Here is a 12,500-nt window from a genome sequence, read left to right on the forward strand (position 1 = left end):
AATCTGGAGAGCAATGCTCCGCCATTCCAAGGCCCTTGTTGTTCAATTTCAGAGCCAGTAGGTGGTGGGGTTGGAGGGATCGACTCCCTTCATCTCTCTCTCTTTCTCTCTTTCTTTCTCTCTCTCTCTCTTTCTCTCTCTCTCTGTCTCTCTCTGTCTCTCTGGTGTGAGCTTGCCTGCGGTCTCCAACCAAACCACATTGCCAGCCAGAAAAGGAGGGAATTAATGACTGAGCCTAATGATTCAACCAACCAGGGGTCTTGGTCCACAAGTTACCTAATTCGCATAGAACAGCTGGGGCGATCTCATGAACAATCCCTCTGTATGATGAATTCAATATTGGGTCCCCTACTCAAACATTGTATAAATCACATACACATGCACACACACACACATTCTCACACACACACACACACACACACACACACACACACACACACACACACACACACACACACACACACACACACACACACACACCACACACACACACACACACACACACACACACACACAGACACAAATTAAAATGTCGGTTTTGTGATAGTGGATCTATTTCTGTGCATAGCAGTTTGGCTTGGCACTGTGATCTGACATCTATTTTTAATATAATAAAATCTGACTTCTGAATCTTTAATAATTTAACTTCCCTGACCCACGCTGAAAATTAATAATGGCGATGGGATCGAGTATAACTTATTGTCTATAGCTCAGCTGAAGCCTGAGCTTTGAAATGTAGATATGCGTGCTGCAACAGTCCAAATGAACCTGTAAGCAGATCTGCCGGAAAATACTAAGCAATCTTTCTACTTTATAATTCATTCTGTATAATTCCAAAAGATTAATTCATACATAGAATTATCCACTGCGAGAGAAATGGTAAAAAAAAGTGAACCGTAGGTCTGCCTTGGAAAGCATGGGGAATATAATGAGGTTACCATTTTAGGAGCCGCGGCAAGGTAGCCAGCATCCAGCCCCTCCTACTTTACCTGCTCATGAATATGGATCTCTCTCCTTTATTTAACATTGCATTCCATGTTTCATGTTTCCAAGGCTGACACCAGGGTCATATCCACCGTAGGAGCGTCTGGAAGGGAGAAAATAAATATATGCATCGCGAGGCCGAAAACCAAACAAAGTCGAGTTTGAAATTCTAAGCGCCAGCTACCTGGTTTGCCTCGTCTGGGAAAGGTAGACAGTGTTCAGGGAAAGTGTCTCGTACTTAAACATTCCATTACAAAGGGATTTGGCACGAGTTTTTCAAATTACCGGATGAGTCTGCTTCTTTTCCCCTCTCTTCCCCCTCTCCTCCTGTCTGCCACCCACTCACTCTCTCTCTCTCACTCTCTCTCTCTCTCTCTCTCTCTCTGTCTCCCCCTCTCTCTCTATCTCTCTCTCTCTCTCTCTCTCTCTCTCTCTCTCTCTCTCTCTCTCTCTCTCTCTCTCTCTCTCATTGTATGCTGTGCTTATGCTCGTGGCAGCCATCTTTTCCCCGGTGAGGATGGGAGTCAGGAGCCGGCCCCACAGCAGTGTTTGCAAAGTGTCAGGGCTGCCTTCTCACCCGGCCTGCACAAACGATACGGAGGCTGTCAGTGCTGCCGACAGCCTTTCGCGACAGCAGCAAGAATGGTCATTGCTCGTGTGTCTGTGTGTGTGTGTGTGTGTGTGTGTGTGTGTGTGTGTGTGTGTGTGTGTGTGTGCTGTGATGGCAGACAGGATATTCGCTTGAGAAGGTTATTAATGCTGTGGCATTATATCGCAATTACCCATGATCCCCCCCTAAACCCCCCCTCCTCCCTCCTCCTCCTCCTCCTCCTCCTCCTCTTCCCGCTACCGAACGTGTCAGATGTGTGGCGTTCTCCATCCGTCGTCTCGACTTGACACCGCTAACGCGCGCTCCGGCACTCGGACAAGGAAGGGGGGGTGGGGGGGGGAGAGAAAAAAAAGACGAGGGAAAGAGAAGGCAGCAAAAAAAAGCGGAGGGGGGAGAGAGAGAGAGAGAGAGAGAAACAAGAAGACAAGGCCTGGCCTCTGTGTGACGGCGCGCCGGAGGAGAAAAACAGCCAGTGAGGGATGAGGTGGTTCCACTGGATGGGCGGCGCGGGACGCGAGGCAGGACGCGAGGCACTGGCCTCGTCCATCGATCACTCATGCGTGCCTGACAGGACGGCTGCTCCCCCACCGGGGGTGCGGAGGTTTTTTTTTTTTTTTTGTGTTATCTGCATCGCCCAGAATATTTAACGACGACGAGAGGGGACCCCAGGGGATCTCATTTGCACAGGTGTCCATCTGGTGTGAGTTGTCTTTGATAATCTCCGCATCATGTCGCATTTGCATCCGCAGGCTTCATAAAAACGTCTGGGCCCTTAATCTGACAGCAAGCTTCGGCGTCAGCTGGCTGCAAGTGTTTGGCTAGCCGAGCCATCAGGGAGCTAATCGGGGTGTGTGTGTGTGGGGGGGGGGAGGGAGTCCAGAATGTGTGTGTGTGTGTGTGTGTTCGAGTTTGTTTGTCGTGTGTGTCTGTGTGTTTGCTGTGTGTATGTTTGTGTTTGTTTGTGTGTGTGTGTGTGTGTGTGTGTGTGTGTGTGTGTGTGTGTGTGTGCGTGCGTGTGTGTGTGTGTTTGTGTGTGTGCATGTGTGTGTGTGCGTGTGCGTGTAAGTGTGTGCGTTGGAGTGTGTGTGCATGGTTTTCCTCAGCTTTGTTGATTTGTTGGGGCGAATTTAAGCAGCTTCCTTTGTGTCGTTAGCGTCATCATAATCTCTCCCCTCCACTCACATTATCCACAATAAGCAAAGGGTCTTTGGGTCTGATTGGCTATGCACACAGCGCCTGGACCACTGGTGTATCCTAGATACGGTCATCCTCCCCCAGACCGTCCGCAACTGCGGCATTCCCAATCCCAACGCCACCGAACAATTGACCGCAGTCCACTTCTGTCCAGCAACAGCCACGTTGAAGACATCTGCATATTGTGTCGTAATCAGATACAATCAACCGTTCCCTTCAGATTCAGGTCCCCCAACCCCCCCCCCCCCCTCCCTCCCAGCTTGCAGCTTACTGAGAACCTTGGTCAATACCTCCTGTGTTTGCTGATGTCAATGACCCATAGATTCCTGCCTCAAGGTTGCTCAAGCAAAGCCTGCTGGAAGAAAAAAGAGAAAGCTTCTCACCTGGTTACTACTCACTCATAAGCTGGTGAGGTGAGATGGGTGTTGGGTGTTGGGTGTTAGTGCGCGAGTCCTGATTGAATTTCTTTTTTTTTTTTTCGCCGGTGCTCAGTGGCTTGAGACATATTTGCTGCTCAGGTTCTCCGAAGCCTTTTGACTCGTAGCCTATGACAGACTGCGCCTAGTTATTGACCGGTCTCACGAGGAGGCCGGGGGCGCGTTAATAAGAGGCGACACACGGCGAAATTGCAGTTACAGCCTATTGATATGGCACATCTGTGAAGGGGAAAAAGGAGGGAGGGTGGAGCGAGGTGGGGGTTGTGGGTTGTGTGGGGGTGACGGGTGGCGAGTTCCTCATTCTAGAGCATCCTCCTCGGGTTCGATAACAGCCATTGAGTGTCTGTTAAGATCTCCCCTACACCTCCACAATTTGTTGTCGTTGTTGTTGCTGTTGGGTTTCGGTTTCACCCGTGACTGATATGACTGCTAGCGGCGTGTCAATTCTGGCACGGAATTTTTATGCAGGCTCTCACTGTATCTGCATAAAACATGTGACCAAAGAAAAAGGGCCAATCAATCTTCGGCGCGGTTGAGCGTCTCGCCACTGCCATCCAGTATTAGGTGTCGCCGCTGCTCCATCCCTATGTCCTGTTTCGTCTTGTCCCCTCTTTTTTTCTCTTTCTCTCATCTTCTCTCGTCTCTCGCTTCTCAGTTGCCACAGATAATTTGGGCTGGCCAGAGTGATATTCTCTGCATCATTCTTACTTATACGGGAATGGATGAGCAAACACATTGAAACTCATCATACATTCCTAATGGTTGAAGCAACATGCAGTGAAGAGGAACAGCACTGTATTTTTACAGTATTTTTTTATATATTTATTGCCATAATGGTGCTGGGAGATTGTCAGTCCTCATCTCTGGGATGTCTTAACAAAGAGACAAACTTAATTCAAAGTGAAATATGTCACACAGCATCTCATCAGTTCTCATTTAACAGTATGCAAGAGAAGTGTCTATCTGAAACAACAAAGATCGTCTTTGCCTTAAATACCAGAATCAGTGCTGAAACAGCTTGACAGTTGTAATGATGACTGATCATTATAACCTGTGTATTGTCAGTATTGGTATGTCCACCTGTGTGTACAGAGTAGCAGTAGACATGCTTAAGCTTGAGCCTGCTTGAGCTTACTCCAAGAAAAGCTATCAAGTGGAGACTCATATTACAGCCACAGATTGTCGTAGACGATTTTGACGCATTAATGCGCCAGCAGTTGTTTGCAATTTTCACATAGCAGACTAGGCCTTCATTTGGCCCTGTGCAACATTTTTTTTCTAACTCACACTTGTGTTCGGGGAGTTGTTTTCCAATAAATCCAATCGTGGCAGAAATGCTGCATTGTAAACCACCTCTGGAAGCAGTGTTAAAAACAAACTTGAATAATGGGTCTCATGCCTCCATTTTATTTAATATTCATGGTTATTTGAATTGTGCTATTCTGAGGCAAAGCAGGCAAACATCATTCTGAAAATAAAGCAGGCTTAATAACTAGACCTGTGGATGCTTATGTAACTCCCCCAGTAGGGAGAAGTCTGTAGCCTGGTTTGTGCACACTGTTAGTAAAGGCTACATGCATGGCTCTGTTTCCATGGTGAGGTTGACCTTATGAAGGATTGGACTGCCTGTGTTGCAGTGGAGGTTTGTGTACAATGTGACATAGAACGATGACCAAGCAGAGGTACAACATGACCTTTGACCTCAAGATGTCAAAGATATTTACCACTTTTCTGTCAATGAAATGTTTCATTCCTTAATCAAATCTCCCTTTCTTCTTTCTTTTCGGTATTCCTTCTTTTCCAGAAATTCAACATATTGTATGAAAGTCTCCATGGAACTATCCGTGGCGGAGAATGACACAGATGCCTGTTACAACTCCAAGATGAGGTACTTCGAGAAGGCAGAATTAAGTAAAAGCAAAGACATCATCTGCCCTGATATTGAGGACTATGTTCAACCTGGGAAGGACCCAGACTTAGTCTGGTACAAGGTGAGATCACTTGATCCATTTCAAGATAGAATTCTCTTTCTCGTTTAAACTTTTCAACAACCTTGAATATTGATATGTTTATGTCAGTGTCATGATGAATTGGAATTCGAATGACAACAGAAAATGTATGAAACATTTACCTTTAGTACCAAACGCTATGCATGCCAGAATCTAAATCTCACAGAAATTGGTGTTGAATCAAACGGGTATTGAAGTTTGTGTCCGTCAGAAGTAGTGTGCCTAAAGGCTAGGAAATCCACAAATTATTCATGTGCATATATATGGGCTTATGTTTTGCACACAGATGCTTTCAGACAATCTTTTCTATTTCATTTACAGTGTATATATTTTTTTTTTTCTTTACTTGAACAAATTTAGATGTGCTTGATGCGTATTCAAAACTCAATGAGCTCCTGGTGCCTGAGCAGCTCATTGGTATGCACATATTAGTTAATACGAGCCACAGCTCAGCAATAATATCAGTCCCATGGTAGGAGCCAGGATGGGAAAGCTATTTCTTTCATTGTTTCCAGGTTTGCCGCAATGCTTGAACTTTTGTTGTTGTTTTTACAATGGCGCCCTACTGTATGTAATGCTTCAAGCAGGAAGCAGTCAGTCTTATACTATTATGCACAGTATGTTATTTAACTAGTGTTTAAAATGAGTCCAAAAATGTAATTAAAACCTTTGCCTGTTTATTTTTTTTTATTATTTTTTTTAACTAGTCTTCAGCCTGACTTCTGAGCCCCTAAACTATAAACTCTCAAGTGCTTGAGTCTCACATTCAAATGATTGCTTTATTGTCATGGCAAACAGGCACTTATAATGCTAAAGCAAAGAAATCAGAACACAGGCAATCATCAACACATGCATAAACAGATGCATATTGCAATATACTCATTCAGAATCAGAACTTGTAGATGTGAAGTACATGCCTTAGTTTCCGTCTTTGCAATTTATTCTCACTTAATCGGGGGTGGGGGGGGGGGTTGTAGATTGTTTGACAGGGTCTTAAATAAAAAATTAACCAGAAGTCAGGAGCAATACATCTCATGTATAATTTATTCTCAACCTTCTTTTGGCAGCTTCATTGTTTACTTGCCTTTAACCTAGCCCAGTTGAACCTATAGGAGGCTGTGTGTGCGTGTGCACGCGTGCAATGTACATGCGTGCGTATATTCTAGTGTTTTAGGGTATGACGTGTGTTTTATCTGTATATCTTACTGCTGTGCTTGACATTTTTCGAAAAAAAAATCTGAAAATGAACACATCAGTAAACACTATCATGTTTTACCAATGCATTTCAAACTAAGTCATTTTGGCCATCTGCTGCAGTATGCAGTTGAGCATAGACTAATATGGCCATGAGATATCTTTAAAAGACATAAATAAATAAAAAAAAATAGAATAGAGTCAAGAGTGCACGGGTAAATTCACTGCTGAATTCACAGTACAGAAGCTCTGATTATATTCCCGTCCTTAGTCAGCAGAGCAGAAAGGGACGCAGAGGAACTTAGGGATTTGTGCCCCTTTGGTTCTCATAAATAAATGCTCACCTGTTTTGAGCTGTGGTCTAAACTGTTCATTTTTAAAATGCCTGCGCTCCACAAATCCCCCCCTAGGCGAGGTCCACTAAGAGACACAGAGAGAGAGAGAGAGAGTTACGCTGTATTTAGATGTGTTGTTCAGATTCCATGAGAGAGAGAGAGAGAGAGAGAGAGAGAGAGAGAGAGAGAGAGAGAGAGAGAGAGAGAGAGAGAGAAGAATTAGGTAGGGGGGTTAGAGACCTCGGCGCATGATATTCCTTTATTAGCTCGAGAGAGAGAGAGAAAGGATAAAGAAAAACCTCGGGAAGAGGGCAAGGGAAAACATACACGTAAACAAACAAAACCGAGACACCTCTGCCCACCTTCCAACCAACCAGCCCTCGCCAGTTCCACCGCTGCTGCTGCTGCTGTGTCTGCTTCCCCGGGAGCATCCTGAGGCAAGGAGTGTCCTCCGCGCCAAGTTATTTGAGTTCATCGCGCCAGCGCGCGCTCCTAGCCGCCCACCCACGTGTAACAGCAGACAGACAGAGGTAGGCGAGGGGGGAGCCCAGGCCAATTCATCAAAAGTAGATGAGTGTCGGATTAGATGGGCGCAGCGCTTCTTCAGTTTCTCGGCGAATCAAATTAAAAAGATGGGTAATGACTTGGGCTCGGGCACCTGCAGTTATTTGCGCGGCCCTGGAGCGGGGCTGATTGAATTCGGCCCATCGCGAGGGCCGGGTCGAAAGCAGAACCCTCGAAGCCTTCTTCCTCCTCTTCAGCTTGCCGGAGGCTAAGTTGTTGGCGGAGGAGGAGGAGGAGGAGGAGGAGGAGGGGAGGGTGGGTGTTCAAAGCACCCTTGGCCCGCTTCAGAGTTCCTCCTACATAGGTTGGTCTGGGGCGATTACAAACTCATCTGAGAGCGAACGCTCCATCGGGAAGCCAACACTAATAACTTGTTAAAAGTGAGACCGATGAGGCTCCCCAAAACCTACACCTGATTGCTTCAATGTAGCTCGACACAGATGACAAGACAGATTCTGGGACAGGTCTGTCTTGTTAACTTCAGCACCCACACCAGTGCCACACCTGTTCCAGAATCAGCTCACATTGTCGTTGCATTGTTGTCAATACTCACACTGATTGTTAGTTGACGTTGTTCACACATTAAACATGAGATACACTGATGTGCACTGTATTAGAAATCCATACCCTCATTATGTCTCAGATGAACACGGCAATGCATGTACATGTCTTATTGAACTTATTTTCCAATTTTCTCTGAAGGAGTGCAAGCCTAAACAATGGAGACAGAGTATCGTGAGAAGAAAAGACACCCTCTCGATACGTGAGGTCGGGGAAGATGACATTGGAAATTACACGTGTGAAATACAATTCGGGAGCTTTGTGGTGCGGAGAACAACAGAGTTATCAGTCACAGGTGAGAAGCTTTTCCAGCCTTTTCTTGCTACAGATTTTTTGGGGTTGGTACGTCCTAGCAAGTCCCATAAGGTTGCCTACTTTCCTGACAAGCTGTCATAACTCTCTTATCCCTTGTGATGTTTTCAATTTGGTACTGCTGCTCCCCAAAAAGTGATCCTTATCGAGCCTAGTTTAGATAGAGTTTGGAGCTGACAAAAGTGAAACTCCGCTGTAGGAGATAAGCCACTGTGCTGTTCACATTACAAATGCTGTGATAGTTCTCTTCCTGGCACTAAAAACCCCACAGTAAGCAGCTAGTCAGAAATATTATGTTAGCTTGCAGGCACAGCCCATTTCCCTCGAATGGCTCCTGCCTTTACAATTGCCTCCGCTGTTAGGTCTTGTCATTCATTACGGGGAGCAGGTTATCAGTTGCCGGGAATGTGAACCACTGCAGGACAAGGGAAACTCAAAAACAAATAGCAGTACTTAAACTCAAGGGGACACGGTAATGGCTGCCCATAAAAAATATGTCACATAGTCCTGAAAATGGTTTGTGTTGTTGTTCGTTTTTTTGTCTCTGCCTTTTTTTTTTTTTGTCTTTTCCAAAGGGGGAAATGGGAGAGAAAACCTTGACTTGACACCCTGATGCATAAGCTTTGTTTTAAGCTGATTGAGCCTGTTGTTGCCAAGATGTCATGGTCAATAGCTCTTTGCAGTAGTCGCTCTTGGCTTTCTTAATTGCTTTACTGCAGATTTCACTTCGAAAGCCACTTCAGCACTTCTTAAGCGTAAACCGTTGAAATATTTAAGGTTGAACTTTAAAACCGTTGATGTCAGAAGCGCCAGGTGACAAGGAAACCAAACAGGGCCCTCCTGAAAGCGATGATGCATCGGCGTGTTTAGACCTGGCCCCCCAGAGCCCTCCGCATTCAGCTGTCTTTTCTGTAGCTGAATAGGTACAACCAATCAATAGCGAGCCGTCTCCTCGTTACTGACAAGTGAAACTAAGGCTTTGACAGCCTGCCTTTGTCCTCTTTACTCTTTGTAATTTAGCTATTTTTCAGGGCCGCGCTCTCAAAAGCACCAGGGGCATCCGAGCGCTGTCTAGGAAAGACCCGAGGATGGAGCGAACAGTTACAGTAAACTCGGCCATTAGAAGTTCTGAAGCTCCTTTTCACTGCTGGGTGCGGTGCGGGCCACGAGTCAAAAGGTGGGATTGATTGCGGAAAAAGACCCGGTTCGTTCGTTGTCCGGCGTCTCGGCTGGCCTGATCCGGGTGAACCCGGTTCGGGCACCGGGGCGGTGTTGCGCCGGGCGATCCGACGACCCCGGGACAGCCGGCCGGGGATTTTCCTAATGGGGACCTTTTGCTCCTCACGGCCCGGCCCTCATCCGCCTCGCAGCTACCGCTCACGGAAAAAAGGAAGCGCAGCCATTAGGCTCGGGAGTTTTCTTTTCTTTTTTTCCTCCCCCTTTTATTCCTCTTTTCTTTTTCCGAGCGCATTGCCTGGCTCATCAGGCTCTTCTCCTTTGTTCTCATGCATTATTAGTGAGGATGAATTTAGGCACAGAGTCATCCAGAGCCTGTAATTGTAATTGTTAGCACAGATCGCAGGACTGCCCTTGTTTCTATTCCTGGAGTAAGGAAGGAAGAAGAAGGTTTTCTTTTCTTTTTTTTTTTCCCCGCGCGCTGCGTTGAGGACGATTACTCCCGTTTGGAAGAGGCTGGTGCATGGACACCGGGGGTACATATCAGAGAATGTTATTATCTCCGATGAGGAGGAAGCTGATTTATTTATATATTTGGGCTTATTTATTCTCCAATCATAAACACACTGACCGTAGCTGTTGGTACGGGTTAGGGGTGAGACAAACTATTAGCCATGTGCTTCCATCTGATTACGGCCTGTAACACTCATACAGAGACAGGGACCGATTTGGTTGGTGGCCAACTTCAGCAATCATCCTTTATCACTAGATCAGGGCCCCTTTTCTCTCCCTGGCATTCCCTTGGCAGTGTGAAAATGTTTTTTTTTGCCACACTCTCGCTCTCTTTCTCTCTCTCTCTCTCTGTCTTTCTCTTTCTGCAGTGCTAGAGGACAAGCAATTACAGTGAGATGATTATTCTGAGCGGTAAACATTCATATTTGTACATATTCTCTTTTTTTCCCCCCTATCGCTTTTGAAAATCAAAGAGGAAATTGGAGGCTTTTCTTCTTGATGTATTCTTAAACGAACCTGCCAATTACCAGTGCAGGACCTGATTGCAGATAGATTATTCAGACAGAGCCAGAACGGCGTGAGACAGAAGAGCCACCGCTGACAGGCTCAGCAGGCGACCATATCTTCTGAAGACAGTCATCCAGGAAAACAGGTCTCTCCTGTTGGATTTAATGGTTCTAGGGAAACGGAAGTGGAGTATGCTGTAGGCCTACGCTCAGTTTATCTTTTAGAAATAACCAACTCACTTTTATTTTTTTCCTTTACTTTGCCAATTGTCTTCCTGCTTATATTGCTACTTATTAATTATTAATTAATAGTTGAGTCTGAGCAGACTGATGAGTGCAGGGGGCCCCAGACGTCATCAACGGTCTCAGATTATGTGAGCTTTATCCCTCCACCGATGTTTGCAAAACAAGTAGATTAGTCCCATTAATATGCTGTCCTAATGAAAGCACGGCGTGCCACCATCTCTCTCTCTCGGCTGTCTGGATGTTTTTAATGGAGCCAGGGGCCATGACGATGCAAAAGGGGCTTGTAAGATCAGCTCTGTCCCCCGTTCACCCACCGCGCTCGCTGTTTTGAAGGTAAAGTGACAGGAAAAAATGGCACATTTTTACTCGGTGATGCTTGTGTGGTTGCTATATGGAGCATATAGCTTTTCATTAGCCGGCGGCGAGGGTTGGATTTGTCCCTGGTGGCCATTTTGCGTCCGGCATTCTTCCCCCGTATTAGAGAACGAGGATGATGCATTAGTTCTGGAGAAATGCTGACGTGGAGATCCGCCGTAGCGATACTTCCTCGGCGAGGGAATCTCCCAGATGAGAAGCGTATAGCGTTTCGCTCGTTGTTTCGTTCGCTCACTCGTTTCCGTTCATCTTAGGGGAGTGCTTCATTTATTTGTCTTTAGATGAGTGCCCACTCTTTATTTCTCTCTCATGCACTCTCTCTCTCTCTCTCTCTCTCTCTCTCTCTCTCTCTCTCTCTCTCTCTCTCTCTCTCTTTCTCTCTTTCTCTCTATTCCTCTGTGTGCATACTTATTCACATAGTTAATCTCTATTACCTCTCCTTGATACCCAACGTTCCCTCATGTCTGTGGTCGTTGTCGTCATCACTGCGGTGAGGAAAGGGGTGGGGAGGTCAGTTTCAATTTGGTTGTCTTTAAGACCTCTTAAACTTAATGAGCTCGTCCTCTATTGTGGTCTATTAAAAACATACATTATCCCCTAAATGAATTTTGGGACTTTATGACTGTTTTACAGAGCATGCCTTTTGATTTCCTGGATTAAAACCCATACGATAAAACTTCGATAATTAAACGCCCACCCGACAGGGATAGCGTAATAGCCCCAGGGCTGAAACAGTGACCTCCGGTCTTGCTTATTACTTGGGCCCGGCGACGGTTAACCTGTTTATGTCCATGTACCGTAAAGTAAAAGGAAATGAATAAGCAAAATGGCCCCTTTAGTTTGACCGACTTTACTGTAAGCTATTTCAATGGATCCTCCCCCTGATCATTGGGTAATATGAAGAAAGTCTAGGTGAACGTTACAACGGTGATAGCCTAAAGGTGATCATTAATTCTAATGAAAATCAATTGATAGCCTACAGGGTGGTTTGTGATCCTGTTCAATGAACATTAACAGTAAAGCTTTTGAATGTCTCCTTACGCGACACCTAATAGCACAGGACAGGAGAGAGGAATTAGTTCAGCAGTATTAGTTGGGGCTTGTGAAATCCATTAAAGACGCCATACCAAAATTCCAGTGGCCTTAAGTCATTTGAGGACTGTGTTCTGGTTAACCAAAGGACACCATTCCCTGCATTAAGTGGGGGGAGAGTTTTATTTATTCATTCTCTGGGACACATCATGAAATATTTCTCTCCAGTGTGCTTGGTTAAAAGGTCACCTGTCCTCAAACAGCCCGTACTTACAAGGTTGAATCTCGTCCCTCCTCTAATGGAAAGGCTTATTAGTTTTTTGGAGTATTTTTTTCTCTGTTCACATACCTGAATTTTTATGACTTGTCTCTCATTACTGTCATCAAGTAGGTGTCCTTGACACACTCTCAGTGTTGAACGCACCTCTCACACACTCCCGTGTTTCAACACC

General features: G+C 45.6%; 1 protein-coding gene across 1 annotated transcript in view; it reads left to right on the top strand.

Moving 5' to 3' along the window:
* Positions 1-12,500, top strand: part of il1rapl1b (interleukin 1 receptor accessory protein-like 1b) — a 257,239-nt gene that overhangs the window by 113,085 nt on the left and 131,654 nt on the right. The window contains exons 3-4 of the mRNA XM_062528616.1: positions 5,030-5,216; positions 8,030-8,183. Of these exons, the coding sequence (XP_062384600.1) occupies positions 5,030-5,216; positions 8,030-8,183 (341 nt within the window). The remainder of the gene's footprint in view (positions 1-5,029; positions 5,217-8,029; positions 8,184-12,500) is intronic.

This window comes from Sardina pilchardus, chromosome 23, assembly GCF_963854185.1.
Source record: "Sardina pilchardus chromosome 23, fSarPil1.1, whole genome shotgun sequence".
NCBI classification, from domain to species: domain Eukaryota; kingdom Metazoa; phylum Chordata; class Actinopteri; order Clupeiformes; family Clupeidae; genus Sardina; species Sardina pilchardus.